General features: G+C 42.5%; 1 protein-coding gene across 1 annotated transcript in view; it reads left to right on the forward strand.

The window, feature by feature from the left end:
• The window catches only part of FAT3 (FAT atypical cadherin 3), a 628,156-nt gene that overhangs the window by 516,289 nt on the left and 88,456 nt on the right, over nt 1–23,411 (forward strand). Inside the window, exons 10-12 of the mRNA XM_003415583.3 lie at nt 2,571–2,767; nt 4,143–4,296; nt 6,484–6,717. Coding sequence (XP_003415631.2) covers nt 2,571–2,767; nt 4,143–4,296; nt 6,484–6,717 — 585 coding nt within the window. The remainder of the gene's footprint in view (nt 1–2,570; nt 2,768–4,142; nt 4,297–6,483; nt 6,718–23,411) is intronic.

Raw genomic sequence — 23,411 nt, forward strand, 5'->3', positions numbered from 1 at the left:
GAGAAGCTTAAAGCTACTGTTCCTGTTCGCAGTGCCAACCACCAACTGATTTTAATTAGATTTAACTTTTGCTCTTGATGTAACGTAACTTGGCTGTGCTGCCTCAGATGAACAAAAGACTATTAATCATTTTATTTAACAAAAGAACGGTATGGGTTCGCACTGAAAGCATTTAATAGAGAGGTTAGATTTTTGCGTGCTGAAATAATATTCGACTAAAGCATAATTGACTCCTCGCCAGTGGTGGAGGAAAGTGATATCCTAGGGAGGACCCTGCGCCTCACCAGAAGCACATTTCTCAACCACAACACTCCTGACATTTGGGGCCGAATAATTCTTTGCTGTGGGAGGGCTACACTGTGAATTTTAGGATGGGTAGCAGCAACTCTGCTAGATTCCAGTAGCACCATCCATCCCCAGTCAATGTAACAACCAAAAATGTCTACAGATTTTGACAAACGTCCCCTGAGGGCAAAATTGGCCCTAGTCGAGAACCACTGCTCTTGAGGAACGTACAGCCCTCACCTTTTCTGTGTTGTGTCTCAATGTGGTTCTGTTTATCCTGTGGTTTATCCCATGGTGAATGAGCCCTGGTCACACAATGGTTAAGCACTTGGCTCCTCACCCAAAAGTTGGTGGTTCAAATCCACTCAGTGGTACCTCGGGAAAATAACCTGGCAATCTGCTCCCATAAAGATAACAACCTAGAAAACCCTAGAGGACCATTCTGCTTTGTCACATGAGGTCACTGTGAGTCAAAAATCAACCCAATGGCATATACCAATCAACAAACAACAATCACATAATTGTCAAGGTCCTTGGACTTATTCCCCACCCCCGCCTGCCATGCCTTTTAATCTAGAGTATGCTCTTTCCCACTGTAAAAAACCTAAATGCACAGACACCAGAAATTAATGTAACGGAATATATTTATTGTGGGTAGATGCAATTCAAATCAAGCAAAGTCAAAATGAAAGCATGAGGAAGGCGCTCCCAAGAGGGGATAGTGAGAACAGGTTATACAGGTGGGAGCCAGACACGGTAGTCACCTGAAGGTCATCGTAAGTTCCTTTCATGTTGGTTTCTTAGGAGACAGAGTCAGGGCACGTGCAGGGTTTCAGTGTCAGTCCATTGTGAAAGCAGAGTCAGTGAGGACACGCCATGTATCCTAAACCACAGATTCCAGTCAGACCCTGGAGTTCCTGCTTCTTGAACCTGACTGCACACAGATAATTCTCCAAAAGAGCCCAATACCTAAGGCAAAACAGTCTCTGCTAAGCTGCTTACTAAGCTATCACTTGACCTGAACGTGACTCCAAGAAAACCAGTTCTTTAAAGGATCAAGGTTCGAAAGGCATCTAAGGGCAAATGACCTGGGTGAATCGCCCCAACTCCATGGGCCCAAAAATATGAATTCCAGAAGAATTAAAATGGTTTCTCACCACTCAATACTTCTGGTAGGACCATGGTTTTTGCCCTGTACTTTTTTAGGATTCATTGCTAAGAAGGTAAGATGACTCCACTTTTTCAATGAAGAAACCAACCAGCAGTAAGATATGTTTTCTTTATTTATGTCTAATGTCTGTCATCCCCATTGGAATGTGAACTCCACCACAAAAGCAAGGATTTTTTTCTGATTTGCCCAGAACAGTATCTGGCCCAGAGTAGGTAATATATACCTGTTGACTGCCCGAATAAATGAAAGGTCGATGAGCACATTTTGCCTGGCAGAATTCTTGCCAGCAGTCTTGTCCAGTGTTCCTTCGTGTTTGAAATGACATTATTTCCCTCTTAGGAATTAAATGGTCAAGGTAGTTTGTTTCTTCCTTCTTCTTTCCTTTTGTTCTCCAAGCTGCTTTTGTCTCCATGTAGCTTAATGATATGGGAAAGTAATATTGCTGGGGTCACTGTAGTGTTTTCCGCATCATAAAAAGATGATTCCCTTCATCTCTTCTACTTTTCTTCCACTTTCACCAGCTTTACCCTGATAAATTTAGTCTAATTGTAGCGTTTATCTTTGAACTGTTCCTTAAATGACCCCTCATTAGTACTATTTTAGACTTATAGGTCTCCCTACATCATGTAAACTTTTCTTCCCCAAACTCCAGTCCTTATAAGAAGAGAGCAGCTGTATAATAAAGACTTCATTAAAGAATTCCTTAATAGAACTGACTGCCTTCCCTTGATTGCACAATCAACAGCTAATGAAACTGTCTTGGTAACAAGAGCTATGGTGTATTACATCTTCTCTTGAGACTAAGTGAAAAGACAGTCGTATCATCTTGAGAAGACGATTGATTGTTCACAGTTTGAATTTGATTGTCCTTAGGGGGAACTAAACAAGAGATCATCTCCAGCTTCTCTAAGTGGGTTTTATTCTCTTGGAAAGTTACTGTTTTACTCGCCACACAAACCAAGCACATAAATATCATGCTTTGTTCCACAAGAATCAACATATAGTAAATGCTACAGTTTAGGGGGTACCTGGATGACCCTACACGGGCCTGTCCCCGTAGCTGTAGATCAAGGCACTTCATTGCACATTTTCACAAGCTCTTTTTTCACTGCAGGAGGGAACCCCCGAGGAAGGTTTGCCCTGGGCCTGGTGCAGAATGAGTGGAAGGTCTATGTGAAGAGACCACTAGATAGAGAAGAACAAGACATTTACTTCCTCAATATCACTGCCACTGATGGGCTCTTTGTCACACAGGCCATGGTGGAAGTGACTGTCAGTGATGTGAATGACAATAGCCCAGTCTGTGATCAGGTGAGATTTGGGTTCATATCTCATCTTTGACTAGGCTTCCCTAAATTAAATCAAGGTTCATTTCACTTTTCTCCTTAAGACCAGCCTAATTTCTGTTTTTAGCTTCTTGATCAGTGAGTTCCAATTGGAGACAGGAAGGTCAGAGGTGGTGTCTAGAATGAAATATTGTAGACATGAAAATAGTGTAGATAGCAAGATCAGACACCTAGTGTTGCCCAAAAAGCGTGAGTCTTAAAATCAAATAAGTCTTAAGTAATCAAAAAGCACCTTATGGCTTATTCTGCCTAAAATCACTGCTTTCATAAAAGAGAAATGGAATGCTCTTAAAAGATAAATTACTTCTATCGGTTTAAACAGCTGGTTAGTGGCAGTGTTAGTTCTGAGCCCAGGTCTCCAGGCTCCTCTTGAAGTAGCCTTTCCACTATTGCGCCTAAGACGACAGTCAGTGACAGGGGGCAGGACTAGATTTTATCATTTTTTACTGAAATTAAATCACTATTTACCATTTTCGTTACCTTGTAGACCAAGAGACAGTATTGGTGCTCTATAGCTTAGAAAAGGAGCCCTGGTGGCGCAATGGTTAAGCTCTAGGTTGCTAACCAAAAAGTCAGTGGTTCGAACCCACCAGCCACTTAGTGGGAAAAAAGACCTAGTGATCTGTTCCCATGAAGATTGTATCCTAGGATACCATGTGGGGCATTTCTACTCTGTTCCATAGGGTCGATATGAGTCATAATCAACTCCACGGCATACAACAACAACATAGCTTAGAAAGTTTCTGTTGGTGCAATTTAATGAACAGCTGCTAACTGAAAGGTTGGAGATTCAAGTGCAAACAGAGGTACAGCAGAAGAAATGCTTGGCAATCTACTTCCAAAAAACCAGCCATTATAAACCCTACAGAGCACAGTTCTACTCTGATACGCACGGGTCACCATGACTCAGAGTCGACTCAAGAGCAGCTTATAAAAGTGTTGCAAATAGATTTGATCTCTCATGCTAATACCAAATGTCAGTAGTGATTCTTTAAACAATTGAAGGGCTCCTAATGCCCCACTGGGGCTTAGCAGAAAAGAGGATCGTGATCGATTCATGATGTGTGTCTTGGTTACCACAAGGTCTATTTTGTTTACCTTTGTACTCTTAACACCTAAAACAGTATCTAGCACATAGTAGGTGCTCAATAAATATTTGTTGAATGACTGGGCGTGGGAGAGGCAGTGCATCAGATATACCAAGTCTCATCATTTATTGTTGTTATATCGTTCTGTGGTAGAGGGGAAAAAATAGCTAAATTACATAAATGCATTCATTTTAAAAGAAATCATGGCAATTGTTCCCAAAATACTAATTACCTCTCCTTACCTTTGTCCAGGTTGCATATACAGCATTATTTCCTGAAGACATTCCATCAAATAAAATTATCCTGAAGGTCAGTGCTAAGGATGCCGATATTGGATCCAATGGCGATATAAGATACTCACTCTATGGATCTGGAAACAATGAATTTTTCCTAGATCCAGAAAGTGGTAAGGAGAAATTTGTTTTTCGGATAAATGCCATTGTTTATCCACGAGAGAAGTTAAACTCTCACATGGTCTCATCACTAAGTGAGTGGTTAATACACTAGAGCGTAGTTGTGATGCTCTGTTTTCTCGGACTTTATCTAGGAAATGCAGCAAGCACATGGTGTCAGAAGATAGTCTAGAGCACACAAATTTTATTTGGCTTATAAAACTTGCCCTGACTTGACCTACATTTATTAGCATCATGTAGTCAGACATCTCTCTTTGCTTCTACTGTGTCTATATCCGTGCGTTAAGGCATCTGCCTATAGAAGGTGTAAACAGAGTTTCATCACAAATACAAGTTTCCATCCAAACCAGACAGCAATGCATAATAAGACAGCTTTGCCATGCTGAAGTCCCTTTTGGGCCCCAGACAATTGTCTGGGTTTTATTGAATATTCCTGCCTGGTTTCTCCTAAACTGTGGACTGTTAGGTTTACATACATATTCAGGTAGGATTTACAATGTGAAAGGTTATGTAAGCCAAAGGCAGATGCATGCATTGAAGGCCAGTGCTAATGGAAAAGACATTTTCTGTGGAGGCAACTTATTTCAGTGTTATGTTCATCCAATGGCAATTTTTAAGTTTGAATAGCTTGTATATTTCCAGTTCTCTGTTGGTCCTAGTGAATAGTGCCTACTGAGTCTCCAAAAAATGTCATGGCTCATCCCTAACCCCTCTCTCGTGTCAGTTGAATCTTACTGGGAAGCACTGACATGGGAATATGGACCTGGTTATTATTTACTTAATAGCTAGCATTTATTGATTAGCTAGTAAATGTAAAAGCACTGTATGGGATATTTGTGGTAGACTCCAAGAAGAACAAAACAAACCATGCCCAAGGGATGGTGTAACCCAGTGAGGAAGACAGACAGGTAGATCAATAATAATAATAATGAAAGGCAGAAGAGAATGAGTACCCAGGAGAGGTATAAGTGGAGGTATCTGAGCACAGAGGAAGTAGTAGCCAATGTTCTGAAAAGAGGGAAGAGGAAACTGTTTTAGGAGAGAATTGGCATTTGAACTGAGCCAGGATTTCGGTGGCTAAAGTGGGACACCACAGGTCACAGGGACAGTGAGAGCTTGACTCAACCAAGGAATGGCATGTACCACAATGGTACTGGCGAGAGGAGCTAGAGAATGGCTTGTGAGAAAAATGGCGGGAAAAATAGCTTTAGGCCAAATCATGGAGAGCCTTAAATGTTGCCCTGAGAAGCCACCGAACATTTTGCGGCAGGAGTGGGAAATGATCCATCCTGCTGGGGATAAGCCATAGAAGGAGCTGCTTTATCAATTAGATGGGTTGGCCTGAATTATGTCTACCAATTTTATTTAAAAGTAATATTTCATGAGTCCAACTTCTCATCAAATAGCATTTGTTTAGGTCTGTCACTGTGCTTCTTATCATTGTCTATTGAAACAAACTAAATTTGGGGGCTGATGTCCAGCACCTGTACATCTGTTCCAGTGGTTAAAATACAGACATATCTCCATGCTGACAGGTATACAGCTCCCACCCCAAGCTCCTCAAGCGTCCCCATCGAAGGGCCTGATCCCGCCTCTACAGGCTTATCTGCCATCCAGCAACTAAAAGGTTAACCCTGGCTTAGTAGAGGTTCTTCAAGACCCTGCTCTAGTGCTAAAGCCAGCCTCTGTTATGATTGCTTTGCTTTCTTTTAAAAGATGGGATAAAGATACATTGAATAGCCAGAAGCCAGGAGACTCCCCTCTGGGTCTATGGGGGTATTGATATTACTGACCATTAGAGAATTTAGGATACCAGTCTATTCTCAATACTTTTTTTTCTGTAGATATAGCAGAAATACAGAGACATAGTAGATATCCTGAGCAGATCTTGAGAAGTTTAAAGACATATGGAGCTTCTCCAAGCAGGCAAAAGAAGCCCTGACACCACAGGCTTCAGAGCAGGGTTAATTACAGGCCTTTGAAGCTTGTTTGTTGGTGCATCCACAGTACCATAAATTTTTCCCTACTGCCTAAAACTTTGAATTTGATGTCTTTTTCCAAGTGTGGGTCACTTGGGCCAAATACCTTTGCTCCTTCCTGTATTGGGGATTCTGTATATAATTAATTATCTACTCTTCAAAGAAAGGCCAAGCCAACCATGCTGCCATTGATTTTCACAGGTGAGTTAAAAACTTTGGCTTTGCTGGACCGGGAGCGGGTCCCTGTGTACAGTCTGATTGCCAGGGCCACTGACGGAGGTGGCAGGTTCTGCCAATCTGATGTCCACCTGATCTTGGAGGACGTGAATGATAACCCTCCGGTATTTTCTTCCGACCACTACAATGCCTGTGTCTATGAGAATACTGCCACCAAGGCTCTGTTAACCAGAGTCCAAGCCGTGGATCCCGACGTTGGTAAGTCAGTTGTGCTAACAGACTTTGTCCCTGTTCATGCGCTTGCTGTGTCATCTACAAGTTGCTGCCTTGCCTTTGGTTTTCTGAGAAACTTCCTCAGCCATCCTTGGCTCCTTACCACAAGACCATGTACACTAAACCACATTTCAGCTCTTCAGTCGATTGCTTCATTTGCATCCCTCCTCTTCCTAGTGTTTGAAGAAGAGATGGTGTGAATTCCTTTACCTTCTAACAAAGGATTGTCTTTTTTTTTTTTTGCCTTTTGAACAAAAATAATAGCTTCCTTACTTGGCCTGTTTCTCCTGAATATAGTTAAAATGCTGTGTTGTGTGGCAGGGAGAATTCATTTCCATTTGTATAAAGAATTGCATCACATGCTTCAACTGAAATATGACAATCTCGATTTATTGTGGTGCCCCATAGTGCAAAGACCAATTACTAAATGTGCTGCCAGTCCAATGTGGATTTTTTAAGCCGTCGTTTTTTTCCAGAGTATTTTGGTCACATAGAAACTGACGTTACTAGGCGGGGTGGGAGTGGGGGAGATAAGAAGGAATTAGAATTGAAAGTTACTAATAAAGTTTGCGTTAAAATCCACTTTACATAATGAGATGGTGAGTTGGAAGAGACTAGAGTTAATTGCTAGGTAGTTCTTCTGAGAATGCATAAGTTATTGAGGTGACTGTGTGATGGAATATAAATAGGAAAGGGCATATAGACAGCCTCTTGGTTGTGCATTTTAAGAGCCGTAAATCAGAGGACTAGGGAATGATGGGGTGTGTCTGCTATGCTAAACAAGCCTTTATATAATTCAATGTCTTATTGCTTAATTCTGAACTGAAAGAAAAATTATCGGACTAATGGAAAAGTAAATACATGATAATTAGTTGGAAACAAACGTACAGCCCAGGATCTCTGCATATTTCCCCTTAGAGAAATTAGTGGCCACATTTTGCATTATTGCTCTTACTTCATTAGCATAATTTTCGAGGCTGAGAACCAACCCCTTAAAAGTCTGCATATTATAGAGCTTTGTAAAAATTAAAAAAAAGAAAAGGTAAACAGAAAAAGACTCTTGTTGGGATATCATTAAGTAATACTTACAAATCCTTATTTTTTTTTTTTAAAGAGAAGGTTCCTAAACATTCTCAGGACTCTTATTAGCAGACTTTTGGGGAAAGAGGACAGAAATAATGTGAATGAATAATTTCTTTTAATAATTTAAATTTGATTTTGAGAATTTTGTGTTTGGGACATAAGTAAAGTTTTAAAAGCTGACCTATTGCTAACCTGTAAGTTAGCAAAAATTTTAAAAACTAGAATTTTTCCACCTACTCCCTTCAAGAAGAATTAGGTATATTCAAGGTTTTAGAGATTGGAGACAGACGGAAGGGTTTGATTAGTGCACCTGATGTTGTTTCAGACAGTGAGGGGGATGTTTATTGACTCATAGACATGGTCCTTGGACCTGTTTTGCAAGTAGTGAAGAATATCCAATTATCTAAACTCCCCTTTTTGCTTCTTTCTGAGTCAGCTGGCTGGATTGGGAGGAAAGGAGGAAGGCATGTCTATATTCTTGGCAGTTAACAGGGTGGAGATGAGAAAGTCTTTAGGACCAAAACTGTAATGAAGACAGTATTGTCACCTTGCTGTACTCATTTGCGCTAATTGTTAGTTGTCATGGTGTCAGTTCCAACTCATGGTCACCTCATATATAACAGAACTAAACATTGATCAGTCTTGCACAATCTTCATGATCATTGGTATGCTGGAGTCCATTGTTGCAGTCACTGTGTATTTTGAGTGTTTTTTAACCTAAGAGGGTTATTCTGTTGTGATTCATAAGATTTTCATTAGCTAATTTCTGGAATAGATCCCCAGGCCTCTCTTCCTAGCCTTTCTTACTCTGGAAGCTCTGCTGAAGCCCATCTATCATGGGTGACCCTTCTGGTATTTGAAATACTGTGGCAGAGCTTCCAGCTTCATAGCAACACACAAGCCACCATAATATGGCAATTGACAAATGGGTGGTGGTTTGCTAATTAGCAAAAGGCATATATGTTCAGAGCTTTAAACAGAGACAGAGGTTGGCAGACATGTATAATGTGAATTCACCAGACCATTGTATCAGCTTAGAAGTAAGTTAAATTCTAGCATGGTACAACAGATTCTGGCTCATTTTCTCCACTTTTCTAGATCTCACTTAGCTTTAAAATAAGTGCTGAACTAAGATAGCTGAGGAGGTATAAATAAATACTTCCAAAAATACCAGTTAAACACCATCTATGCTCCAGCTGGAATCGACTCGACGGCACTGGGTTTCGGGGATGCCCGAAGCACCATGCTGAGGAAGCGATGGTTAAGTTCTTGGTCATCCCTGCAGGGGGTTCCAGTGGCAATGGCCTCAGTCCAGCTGTGAGTCAAACAAATGTCAACAGTGTTCAGAGTCCTTGAGTGTCAGTGTCTGGTGGCTTATGACATTTGCATTAGCGTCCTGATCAGAACACTTGCTTTTTCAGGGTGACCATTACTCAGTCTTTTGCAATGGATCACTTATAAATGTGAGCTGTGTACTGAGATTTCCAGATTATTCTGTGAGGAATTCATTTTGGGGCCAAACCCAACCTCTACCATGAAGCTGAAATCGTACACCAATGGCTGTTAGGCTGAATCCAACCCTCAAGTATCTTTAGTTTGACCTACACGGTGTTCAAAAAAAGATTGAGTTAGTTGTCAATATTTAAAATTCAGGAGATTTTTATTAGAAATGTAGATTTCCAACTTCTTAGAAAAGCAACTCGGCAATTGGCAAGCCCACTGTCCCGCAATGGCAGGAGCCCAGTAGCAGCTGCCCCCTGGATACCAGCCGTGGTTTTTACCCTCCCTTCACTTATATTTGTTACCACCTGACCTCAGTGGCATTTGGGTTTGCAACCCCTTCTCTAAAGTGATGAGGAAATGTTTGATTTTTTTTTTAACTTTTTATTTTGAAATAAGTATAGGTTCACTGGAAGTTGCAAAAATATGTACTTAGTGAGAGTCCCGTACATGTTCCTCCCAGCACCCTCCTCCCCAAGGACAACACCTTGAGTAACTATAGTAGACTATCAACACCAGGAAATTGACATTGGTGTGATCCACAGAGCTAATTCAGATTTTACCAGTTTTGTGTGTGTGTGTGTATATGTGTTTCTCTGCAGTTTTATCACCTGTGTGGAGCCCAGGTGGCACAGTGGTTAAGAGCTATGGCTGCTAATCAAAAGGTCAGCAGTTTGAATCCACCAGCTGCTTCTTGGAAACCCTATGGGGTGGTTCTTCTCTGTCCTATAGGGTTGCTATGAGTCGGAATCGACTCAACGGCAGTGGGTTTTTGGGTTTTGGTAGCTTCATGTAACCACCACATTCAACTTAAAACTGTTCTATCACCACAAGGCTCCCTCCTAGTACCCCCTTATAGCCACTCCCACCTCCTCCCTGCACCCCTCTCAGTCCTTAACCTCTGTCCTCCATGTCTATACTTTTGCTGTTTGAAGAATGTTACTTAAGTGGAATCATATAATATGTAACCATTTTTAAGTTATGGCTTTTTTTTTTCCTGCATAATTTCCTGGAGATCCATTCAAGTTGTCTAATCGGTTTTTTATCCTAGTGAAGAAGAACGTTGGCTCCATTTGTGTAAATTACAGGGATATTTGGTTCATGAAGTTCCTTTTGCTAATCATATTTCTTTTACTTGAAGTTGTTTTCACCAGCACTGGACTACAATATACACTAACTTGCCATGGAGTCGATTCCAGCTTATGGTGACACCACCGTGTGTGCCAGAGTAGAATTGTGATTATAGGATTTTCTGTGGTTGTTTTTTTGGAAGTAGATTGCCGGGCCTTTCTTCTAAGGTACTTCTGAATGGGCTTGAACTTCCAACCTTTCAGTTCGCAGCCAAGCACGTTAACCATTTGCACCATCCAGGGAGTAATCAAAAAACCAAACCAGCTGCTGTCGAGTCGATTCAGACTCATAGTGACCCTACAGGACAGAGTAGAACTGCCCCATAGGGTTTCCAAGGTGTGCCTGGTGGATTCGAACTGCCAGCCTTTTGGTTAGCAGCCGTAGCTCTTAACCACTACGCCACCAGGGTTTCCATCCAGGGAGTAGGTCACTATAAATTGCAGAGAAAAGACAGGGATATGGTAATCTGAAATCTGAATACATAACTTCGTAAATTCAAAGCTTTTGCAATGACTTGCCAGACCTTTAAATCCTCGTTTTCTTATTTTTTAAAATATAATTGATTTTAGCCAAACAACTCTCTTTTACGCTGAATTCATTATTCATAACGAACTAAGGTTAATGTTAGTGTCATTACCTAGGGCAGAAATAAAATAAAAACAAGGGAGAAAAAGATCATTTTAACACTAATTTTATGAGCTCTGAGAAATAGCGTGACAACTATCTAGATTTTAGCATTCAATTCTTAGTTTTCCTGTAAAATGGAAATATCTTCAATCCCATAAACTAGTGACGTGACTTCATGACCCAACATTTGTAAAAATCCTTTCAGTACAGATGAGGAGACTTTGTTACACTAACTCTGGGGCTAATATCCTTCTATTTAGTCTGCCTCTTAGAGAAGGATGGATTTGTGCCCAGGTTCCCAGTTTTGAGGGTTTTTTAAAGCCAGCAAAGGAATATGCAGTGGTGAGCATCAGAGCTAAAATTTGTGACTATTTTAGATAAAATGACATGAAAATAAAATATAAACCTGCACTGGAAAATATGCTATAGCCCATGATATATCGAGAGGCCAATTTCCAGGAATTTGAGATCCAAGAGGATAAGTTTTTCCTCTTATGCACTGGGGATATAAAGCAAGGAAATGTTCTAATGAGCAACTCACTCACTCCTTTCTTGTAAAATATTTTCCGCAAGACTTGGAGCTTTTCTCAGAGGAAGTTGGAGCTCGAAACACACATTACAGTTATTTTCCATTCGATTTAACAAATATGTAATGAACAGCTAGGTAGTAGGCACTACAGAAGAAACTGCAAGATTCTCAAAGGCAAGAGATGTGCAGTGACAGGGTTCAGGTAACATGAAGCCTAGTGAAGAAGGCGAATCAGAATCACACAGACCTTGGCTATAAGGCAGAGCTCGCGGAATGAATACGAATTCAAAAGCCAGAAGTCCAAAGCATTCAGGAAGACAGGTTGTTGTTGTGTACCTTCGAGTCAATTCTGACTCAGGAAGACTAGAACCATGAGGATAAAGTCATAATGTTAGGAAAGTGTGGACTCAACTAAATAGCTGGAAGAACACCAGTGGTCTACCACAGAGGAGAGGTAGATAAGATGGAAAAAGACCAGGGCCTGATTGTGGTGGTTCACGAAGGCTGGAAGTTATGTACCTAACACAATGGGAAGAAAAGAACCACTGAACATTTTCAGAAAAGAAATCGTAAGATCTGGATTTGGGGATTTCTTGGCCCAGTGGTTAAGAACTCAGCTGCTAACCAAAAGGTCCGCAGTTCAAATCTGCCAGCTGCTCCTTGGAGACCCTATAGGGCAGTTCTACTCTGTCCTATAGGGTTGCTGTGAGTCGGAATCGACTTGCTGGCAGTGGGTTAATCTCTTAGGAGCCTCTAAAATGGTTTGGATCAAGGCAAAACAAGAGTGAGAAAAGCTGCTAGGAGTGTACTGAAAATGGGTTTAAGAGTCAAAATTACAGTAGTAGTTTTGGGATTTAAAAGGAAGAAGCAAAGAAGAAGGAGAGAGATTTCCGATGTGATACCTGGAGATCTTGGTAATTGGGCTGAAATCAAGGAAGACAGCCTAGTCAGCATTTCAAACTTGGGGGCCAGGTGAAGGGTACTTCAGGATCAGTACCCTTCAGAATGGTCTGAAATAGGAGCTGGTCTAGAGAGAAACATGAAAAATTGGGGATGCACTGTGAATTAAAGTGCGGGCCTTTAGAAAGAAGCCAGGAATCAAGATAAGAAGTTTGCCTATCATGACAATGTGCTGAGTGCTCAGGAGAAGAGAATGTCTGAAAATGCTCAAGGAAAAGTACAGAGAAGAGAGAACTTTAGGAAACACTTGTATTTAGTGGTGCAGAAGAGCGGCGTAACCAAGAGAAGAAACAGCGTCAGAAGTCAGAGGAGAAAGAGGAAGACCACACAGTTGCAGTGTCACGAAACCCTAGATACATGAAGGATGACACTGAGCAGAACGCCCCATAGAACAGCTGATGATGTTAAGGGTCATTATTGATCTTAAGTATAGTAATGGTATTGTGATTATGCTGTACAAAAAGAGTGCCCATTTTGTAGTGATACGTAGTAATATATTTACAAACAAAATGATAGAATGTCTGGGATTTGCCCCAAAAATAACCCAGGGGGAGTGGCATGGGTATAGATGGAACAATTTGGGCCATGTTTTGATCACTGTAGAGGCTGAGTGAGAGGTACAGTGGGTTCAATACACAATTATACCACTCCTTCTACTTTCACATGTTTTTAAATTTCTATAATAAAAGTTTTTTATTATTATGTTAAGGTAAATAATGCCCCCATGTAACTACACATGCTAAGGTAGAGGACTTCAGGCATGATTGGATACAGGGGACTCTGGCTTTAGGATGTATTGTCTCTTTGCATCAAATGCTATCATTTCATCTACGTTAACTTCGTTCTTGCACAGGTTAACTTCATTCTTGTGCAGGTTAACTTCCTTCTTGTACAGGTAATTCTACTGTGGGCACAAGTTGCCTGTCAGGAGCTCTGGGAGCCACCTCCTTCCTGGGTCACATCCACTGGGGAGAGTGACAGCCTTTTCCTGAGAAATCGCTGATCCTTGGGTATAACTGGCTCTCAGTCAGTCATGTGTCAGTCTTTGGTGCGAAGAGAATGGGATGTACTGGTTGGCTTTGGCCTTGGACCCAGGTTTCTTCCCCAAAGCCAGGCGAGCCACTGCATCCTGAGACACACCTAGGCATAGAGTAAGGAGGGGCAGTTCCCTAGGAGGAAATGAAGTTCAGTTACCAGAGGGATCCATGAATGCTGGATGGCAAAACCACTACAGGAAAGTAGGACACATTTTTCAGGGAATTAAAGAATAGTGTGACCATGAGGAAACAAAGAGAGTGGGTGAAAACTGCTGCATTTGACATTGGACAGTGAAATGGAAGGGAGAGTGAAATGGTAGCCAAAGAAGCTGTCTCAGTCAGAAAAGGTTCTTTTAGAATACAGGAAATGAGTTTGTTTGTAGATAAGTTTATTTGTAGAAAAAGAGAACTTGAAGAATGCAGCCTGGAAAAGACTGGTGTCTCTCTGTCACTGTCCATTGTCCAGAACTACTCACATAATCTGACACACCTGGAAAGAAGGCTAAGATATGTAAAGGAGCCCATGGAATATTTGGTGAGCACCAATTGTGTCTGGCACAATGGTGAAAGCAGGAGAGGGTGAGATTACTAATGTGAGTAGGAAAGGTTACCCAAAGCAACATGGAGGGACCCCCTTGACCTTAGAAATGAAAGGAAGGAGATCGGAAGGAAGGGAGCGAGGGAGGGAGGGAGGGAGGATGGAAGCAGGAAAAAAGCTCAAAGTAAGAAAAGAAGAAGAAGCTGCTGAAGAAAATTAGTGGGAGGCACAGCATCTGCCCTGAGACATCTCCATACAGTAAGAGGTTTTGCCATCAACAGAGACTAACACGGCAGTGACTGGGCAGGGAGTTCTGAGGAGAGTGAGGGAACTTTGTTTCTGGTGGCTAGAGAAAATGTGATAGAGAAGCAGCAACAAATGAGGAGGCAAAATGCCCCACCCCTTGAGGGTTCTGTAGGTGCTGGATTACATGATTGTATTGGGTCTAATCAGTGACCAAAATATATTAATAGAAAATACGAAAGTTCTCTCTCTCAGTCTTCCAGAATAATGCCATTCCCCCTAAAGTTAATAGTTACTCATATTAGCAGGGAATAGAAAAGAGAAAACTTTTCCATTTTTACCTGAGTGTTTGTTTCTTCACTCTTCTGAGCATCCTGTTTTGTGCAGCAGTGGTTCAGTGGCAGAATTCTCACTTTTCATGTGGGATGCCCAGGTTCAATTCCCGGCCAGTGCACTTCAAGTGCAGCTACCACTTGTCTGTCAGTGGGGGCTTTTGTGTTGCTATGATGATGAACAGATTTTAGTGGAGCTTCCAGAAGACAGACTAGGAAGAAAGCCCTGGCAATCTACTTCCAAAAATTAACCAGTGAAAACCCTGTGGGTCACAAAAGTCTGATCCCATTATGCACGGTGTCACCATGAGTCGGGATAACTTGATGGCAGCTAACAACAACATTCCCTATGATAATGGGAGCTTGCTATCCATGTTGGAAGTTCATTTACCAAGTATTTCTTGAGGGAGATGACATTGGGGAGATGGCATTAGGACCTCTGTGCCATACTCTCATGGGGCAGAGGCTAGATTGAACATGCTTTTCCAAAGCATGAATCTTGTCAGATGAAGTGAAAGGCTGACCCACTGTCTGGGGGCTTTATTGGCTGAGAGGAGTGTAGCTCTCTAAGAAGGAGCAGAAAATTACTTACCTGAGGGGTTGTTCTTGTTAGTTGTCATTGAGTCGATTCCAACTCATGGCCCCATGTGTGCAGATTAGAACGGCTCCAAAGGCTGTGTGTGACCTTTCAGAAGCGGATCACCAGGCCTGTCTTCTGAGGCACCCCTGGGTGTTCAAGGCACCAACCTTTCAGCTAGTAGTTGAGTGTTTAACCATTTGTGCTAACCAAGGACTCCTACCTGAGAGGGAGTGTTCACTAAAATACCAATGAGGATCCTTAAAAGATCTTTCTGACCAAGCCAGTTTAAACAAGCCCATCCAATTGTTTTCCTGCTTCTACTGACTCATCCTAGGCTTCTGTATCTGCCATTTCTTTGAAAGCCATAATGAGAGATTTGGAAAGAAAAACAAAGAGGTGAGATAAGTCTGTAGGAAAGTGTTGTAGACAAGACGCTGGCAGTCTGACAGAGAAGCATGTAGGGTGCTCTGGTTTAGCAGCTCCCCGGCAGGGAGTCTGAGGGAGTGTCACTCACACCAGTCTGTAAGAATCTGAAATGCTGTCTACACCTGGAGCTTTCACGCCACTGGAAATTTGATGGCCAAAGATACCTGTGATGGTGTCTGATTTTAAGTCTTCCATTATCACCCTTGATTTCATAGAGGAAAATAAATATACATCCAGTGTTTACTCTCTGAAACCCCAATCTAGAGAGGACATGTTATTATTGGATGTTGCTGAGTCGATTCCGACTGGCAGCAATCCCATGTGACAGAGTTGAATTGCCCCATAGGGTTTTCTTGGTTGTAATCTTTACAGAAGCAGATTACCAGGTCTTTCTCCCCCAGAACTCCTGGGTACGTTCAAACTGCCGACCTTTTGGTTAGCAGTTGAGCGCTTAACTGTTGTACCACCAGGTCTCCTTAGAGAGAATGTAGCTAAATATTTTACCTTTGCACCATGCCCAAATAGCAAAAGAAAAAAAAAAGCCAAACCTGACAGAAAAGGTAAAGTCTGAAGCGTCTTTTTCCACTGCATTTAGCATCTGGGTTCGTGGGACTATGAGGAGGAACAATCTGGAATCAGAAGGAAACTGGCTATCTCTATGTACCTCACCCCAGAGGCATGCAGATATGCTGCCATTTCTCCCTTTTAGGGGTTCCCAAATACTGTAGTGGAACCCTAGTGGTGCAGTGATTAAGAGCTTGGCAGCTAACCAAAAGGTCAGCAGTTGGAATCCACCAGCAGTTCCTTGGCAACCCTATGGGGCTATTCTACTCTGTCCTGTAGGGGCGCTGTGAGTCGGAATCAACTGGACAGCAACAGAATTTTTTTTTTTTTTTTTTTCAAATACCATAGCAGACAGCTTCCTCACAGCCTCAGACCCCAACTGAGACAACACCCCTGTCCTTCTCTGACCCTGCAGATCAGGCCATGAGGTGTCCCCAAATGACCCCAAGGACATACCTCATATAACCAGACTGGTCAAGAGGCCACATGGTCAAGAGCCCCTGCTGATTAGTCAAGTGGCCTGTGATTTAGTGCCTTGTGCTACTTCCAAGCTGTGCGACCTTGGGCAAGTCATCCTCCTCCGTCAGCCTCAATTTCTTCTTCCATAATGTTAGAATGGCAATAATAATGCTTGTTTTGCCAAAAAATTAGTGTGAAGCTCTCCCAGGAGTAAATGGAAAAACATTTTGAACTACATCAGGCCACATTTTTCCCTCATTTTTGAAGTTAGACATCCCTGCTTTGAGCTCTTGCAGCTCTTCCCGTTTACCCTGACATCCATCTGCTTATATTTCCCTTCTCTATCAGTCTTCAACCCTCCAGGGCAAGTCGGTGCTTAGTGAGAATTTTAAATGATAACAACTGTAGTATGGCTAGTATCATCTCGTTTTTGAGCTGCTACTACATATGCCAGGTGTGATGGCAAGGGCTTTATATACACATTCCTACTTCTTACAACAACCTCACAAGTTGGCTTTGTTTTTTGTTTTTTTTTTGTTTTTGGTCTATTTTAATATTCTAATAAACTCCAAGGGGTTAAGTAGCCTGCCTTGGGCCACAAGCTAGTTAGTGGCGGGGCTAAAAAAAATTATAAGAGGGGCCAGGCGAGGGTTGCTTAAGAGGTAGGAAGCTAAGAGTTATACTGTATAGTCCAGGCTCCCCCCTCTTCTGCCCCCATTGCTGTCCAGTCGATTCTGACTCATAGCAACCCTACAGGACAGACTAGAACTGCCCCATTGGGTTTCCAAGGAGCAGCTAGTGGATTCGAACTGCTGACCTTTTGGTTGCCACCATAGCTTTTAACCATTGTGCCACCAGGGCTTCACAGTCAAGGGCAGTGTTCTCAAAAAGTGGCCTGTGGACCAGCAGTATCATCTTACCTGGTAGCTTGTTGGAAATTCAAAATCTGAATAAAATATCCGAGGCTAGTGGTTCTCAGACTTGAGTGTTCATCAGAATCACCTGGAGGTCTTGTTAAAACCCAGATTCGTGGCACCCTCCCCCAGGGGTTTCTGATTCAGCAGGTCTGAAATGGGGCCTGAAAATTGGTATTTCAGACTGGTTCCCAGGTGATGCTGATGCTACTGGGCCCAGAACCACACTTTGAGAGCCACTTGCCCAGGAATCCTTTATCTTTTTGTGTCAGGAACACCTTTGGCAGTTTGGTGACCACCTATATAGATCTCTTTTCAGAAAAATGTTTTTGAACTCATAAAATAAAGTACATAATGTTATAAATACAATGAATTTGCCAAAATATTTTTTTGAATTAGTATGTAGTAATATGAACGTTTCCTTTAATACATTAAATAACGAGATCTAGCACAGTGGGTCTAATAATTTCCATATTTTGAATTAGGGGTAAGCAGAGTTATCTGCAACAACTGTAAAGTAATATGCAAGTATCTGTGATTTTTATTGGTTACGAAGTCATGCTGCTCATACTCCTGTGATTTGTTGCCTACATTTAATTGATCGTAATGCTACATCCAGCTAGATGTTGAAAGAACCCATTGCTGTTAAGTCGATTCTGACTCACAGGGACCCTACGGGACAGAGTAGAACTGCCCCATAGGGTTTCCAAGGAGCAGCTGGTAGATTCAGACTGCCAGCCTTTTGGTTAGCAGCCAGTCTCTTAACCACTGCACCACCGGGGCTCCAGATAGAGTTTAGTGAAAATAAAGATGTAAATTATTCCCCCTCTGTGGCAGGCAGCCTCTAAGATGGTCCCCAAGGATCCCACCTTATATATTCACATCCCTCCCCTTGAGAGTAGGCTGGACTTATTGACTTGCTTCTAATGAATAGAACGTGGAAAAGCGATGATGTCATTTCTGATTAGGTTGCATTATGGATTGATTTGTGTCCCCCCAAAAAACATACATTTAAGCCCTAACCCCTGGTACCTGTGAATGTGGCCTTATTTGGATATAGCATCTTTGCAAATGTAATTAGTTAACACTGGTGTAGGGTGGGCCCAACTCCAATATGACTGGTGTCCTTGTAAGAAGAGGAAAAGAGACAGAGACATGGGGGAGCACTACGTGAAGACACAGAGAGAGACTCAGATGGAAGAATGACACGTGACAATACAAGTAGAGAATGGAGGCAGAGATTGACCATATGCCAGGAATACCTGGGGCTACCAGAATCTAGAAGAGACAAGGGAAGATCTTCCCCGAGAGCCGGCAGAGAGAGTATGGCCCTGCTGACACCCTGAATTTGGACTTCCAGCCTCCAGAACTGTGAGAGAATAAACTTCCATCATTTTAAGCCACCCAGTTTGTGGTAATTTGTTACAGCAGCCCTAGGAAACTAAGACAGGTTATAAAAAGCTTGTGACTTCCAACTTAGGCACACTCTCTCTCACTCTTTCTTAATTGCCCACTCTGGGGGAAGCCAGCTGTGGTGTTGTGAGGCCCATGTAGCGAGGGATTGAGGCCTGCCAACAATTATGTTAGTGAGTGTGAAAGTGGACCCACACTCCCACCCCGAGATAAGCCTTCAGATGAGACCTGTCCCTACCCGACAGCTTGACTACCACCTCACAAGAGACCTTGAGCCAGAGGCACTTAGCTGAGCCATGCCTGGATTCCTGACTCACAGAAACCATGACATAACAAATATTTGTTGTTTTATGCTGCCAAGTTGTAAGGTGATTTGGTACAAAGCAATAGTTAACTAATACACCTTCCAAATTCATAGACAGCCTGAATTCTCTCCATATATCCTCACTAGGCATTATCCTTCCACAGGCCCCACTCTCTATGGAAGAAGGGCCCACACCCTCATGAATTAACAGTTCGGCCAAGTTGGGAGCACAGCTGCTTTGACATGGACTAGATGAATGATGTTGTAACAGCTGTTGGCTGCTCCTCAGAGCTACTCACAGGGATTCTCACTGGGTCATTAGGCCCAATGCCTATGGAAATGTTAGTCACAGTAGATCTTAGGAAGTCACCATAGAGAAGGCCCTGAGATGAAATCCATCAAGACCCTTGTTTTTCTAAAGAGGAAACTAAGACAGAAGAACAAAGAGGCTAACTCAGGATTATTTAGTGACAGAGCTGAGTGGAAAAGATGGGTATCCTGACTCTTCAGTCCAACACTTTTGTCTGTACTCCAGTAACTTCCACCAGAAGAGGTTTCAAGAGGGATTCCATTCTGGTTTCAACCTGTCCTCTCTTAAGTATCATATCTTTTATGTTTTTTCCTAAATCCCTTGGAAATTGTTACCTCTAAGCTCCATAGGTCAATGATTTCATATGTTTTTTTCTTCTTCCCCAAAGCTCTGTTAGTCTCTGTAGTGTTAAATCTTTGATGGCAGCTGAGGGACTATTAAAATGTCAGTAAAAAATTAAATAATCGCCCCTAAAGACTGAGAGACATGAGTCATTGTCTAGGGGACATTGTGGTCAAAACCCTTTGCTGTCGATTTCGAAAAATACAATCTGATGTTTGAAGCCCGTCTCTAGAGAGCTTAGAAAACGTATACATGTGATCTCACTAAGGCAAAAACAAACCTTGGTACTACCACCTGTAGATGGAGAAACTGAAGTTCAGAAAGATTAGGTGGCTTCTCCCAAGGCACCTGTTCACTAGATAGTGGTCCTGAGTAAAGGGCCCTGGGGCCCCACAAACCCTTCCCTGAATTCTTTACCACCTACCAGCAGTATCAGAACACCTTCTGCAGTGCATACAGCTAGATGGCAGAACCATGACACCTCACTATCTCTGTGTCACATCTGCCTGTCTCTTTGGGAAGCAATATCATACCATGGCTTTGGGATGAGACCTGATAAAATATCTGCTCCAACCCTGGCTACCTATCTGACCTTAAAGACGTCCCCCACCCACTTTGAACCTCCACTTCTTCCCTGGAAAAATGAAGACATTGATTCCGTTTTCTCACCAGACAGTGCACTCCTGGAGGGCTAAGATACCAGCCTGTTCACCTGTGTATCCCCTCTCCAGTCTCATTGCAGAAGCTGTGTAGTGCCCGCTGTCACACAAAGCTTAAGTTGAGGGTACAAAGTGGACCCTCCCACCCAAGAAAATAGTATCCCTTCACTTGATTTCACTATCCGTATGTCAGTTTTTTGTACTTGGTGGCTTGCATGTCACTATGATGCTAGAAACAAGGCCACCAGTATTTCAAATACTGGCAGGGTCACCAATGGTGGGCAGGTTTCAGCAGAGCCTCCAGACTACAACAGACTAGGAGAAAAGGCCTGCTTCTGAAAGTTAGCCAATGAAAACACTACGAATCACAGAATATTGTCCCAGACTTTGACTCTCCTACTTTGGAGTGTCAACAAGTGGCACAGATCACTGGAGAAGGACATGTTTGGTAAAGAGGAGGACCGGCAAAGGTGAGAGAAACCCTCAATGAGATGAAATTGACACAATGGCCACAACCATGGACTCAAACATACCAATAATCGTAAAGATGGTGCAGGACCAGGCAGCATTTCGTTCTGTTTTACATGGGGTCACCAGGAGTGGGAGCTGACTCCATGGCAACCAACAACAACGACAATCAGTTGATATGGGCTGTAGGAGCCAACTCCTTCCAAATTCCAGGATCCATCAGCAGAGATAAGGGACTGCACAAAAATCAGACCAACTGTAGTCATCAGCCCTGACAGTGCATCCGACTCTGCTTGAGAGCTTTTCAAAATAAACAGGAAAGGGTTTCATCTCCAAATTCTAATTCAAAAAAGTTGGGATAGGGCTGGACACCTTTATTTTTATTTTTCCGTCTCTCTCAACTTGACTGTTGCTGTCTTGCCAGGTTTAAGAAACTTTGCATTTGACATGTATAAGTTGTTGTTACTCTTTTTAAAATCTGGCTTCCTCCAAAGGGGTCAGAACACAGTTGTCAAATGAGACAGCTAATTCCTTCCAGAAAGGGATATTTTAAAGTAGCTTTATATATATATATTATTGTTTTGAATATATATATATAACACATTTGCCAATTCAACATTTTTCATGTGTACAATTCACTGGCACCAATTACATTAATTATCTTGTGCAGCCATCACCAATATCCATTGCCAGATTTTCCATCACCATAAACAGACACTCAATGCTTCTAAAAATGAGTTCCCCTTCGCTCCTCCCTCCTGCCCTGGGTAACCATGAAAAACCTTCCACCTCTATACACTTGCTTATTCTAGGTATATAATAGAGGTTATAGAATATTCATCCTTTTGTGACTGACTGACTTCACTCGGCGTAATGTTTCCAAGGTTGATCCATGCTGTAGCATGCATATATCAGGACTTCATTTCTTAACACAGATTTTTAACACGGTCACCCAACAGGGAATCCCGATGTCTAACAATTGATCACAGGGATTCATTCCCTTGAGCTCACCCATTCACATACCACCTCATCCATAGATGCCACAGACTGGTGACAAGACTCGGAGTTGTCCAATCCTGACCCAGCATACAGTAGTGCAGAGAATGGATTTAAGGGCGTTGGTAGAGTGTCTTGGGGAATTTCCACTCCCGGGCATTTTGTACAGAATCCAAGGATCCCCAGCTTTGCCTCCCTGCCTCTCCAGGATGTGTTGAGGCTTAGGGGAATGTGCTTATCAGCTCTGCCCCAGGATACAGTCTCTCACTTCACCTTGTGAAGCCTCCTTGGCAGGCGCGATTATGTTGTCCATCATCTGGTGAACGCTTTTAACAACTTCTCACGCGTTACAAAACCCCTCTCAGCCACACACCCGCTTCGCCTCGCTCCTTTCAATCTTCCTTCTTCTTTCTCTGCTAATTAATATATTAACATGTGCCCAGTTTTTGGTGTAGCTATAATTGTTTATAAAAGCTCTGGGAACTTGTAGTTGGCTCTGCAAATAGACAGTTCACCTCCTACCATTCTGAACTTCTGATTTAGCGATACCGAACCCAGCACTCTTCTTTGAGTACGCCTGGTAATTTTGGCATCCTTAACCTCACATGGGTTCACATCACCTGAAATACTCTTCCTGTCACTTTTCTACTTTGTTGCTATTTGCCGTTGACTTGATTCCATGCGTGCAGAGTGGAACTGCTCCACAGGGTTTTCAAGGCTGTGACCTTTCTGAGGCTGATCACCAGGACTGTGTTCTGAGGCACTTCTAAGTGGGCTTGAACTGCCAACCTTTCGGTTAGTGTTCCACTGCTTCACCATCTGCTCCACCCAGGGACTCCACTTTGGTGCTTTTAATAACACCTATCTTTCCTCCGGAAACCCTGGTGGCGTAGTGGTTAAGGGCTACAGCTGCTAACCAGAAGGACGGCAGTTGGAATCCACCAGGCGCTCCTTGGAAACTCTACGGGGCAGTTCTGCTCTGTCCTATAGGGTCGCTTTGAGTCGGAATTGACTCGACAGCAACGGTTTTATGGGTTATCTTTCCTCCACGGCTCAATTCAATTGTTTGCTTCTCTGAGAAACTTGCTGTGATCATCCTTCTCCAGCAATTAACTATATACATGTTTGTCTCCTGAGAAATTGAGTCCCTTGAGAGGAGAGGTGCTGTGACCCATGTCTTTGTACCCCCCAGTGCCTGTCATGTGGCAGGAGTTCTGTAAGCATTTATTGAATTGATGAATGAATAAATCCAGTGATCACACTT

Source organism: Loxodonta africana, chromosome 7 (assembly GCF_030014295.1).
Source record: "Loxodonta africana isolate mLoxAfr1 chromosome 7, mLoxAfr1.hap2, whole genome shotgun sequence".
NCBI classification, from domain to species: Eukaryota; Metazoa; Chordata; class Mammalia; order Proboscidea; family Elephantidae; genus Loxodonta; species Loxodonta africana.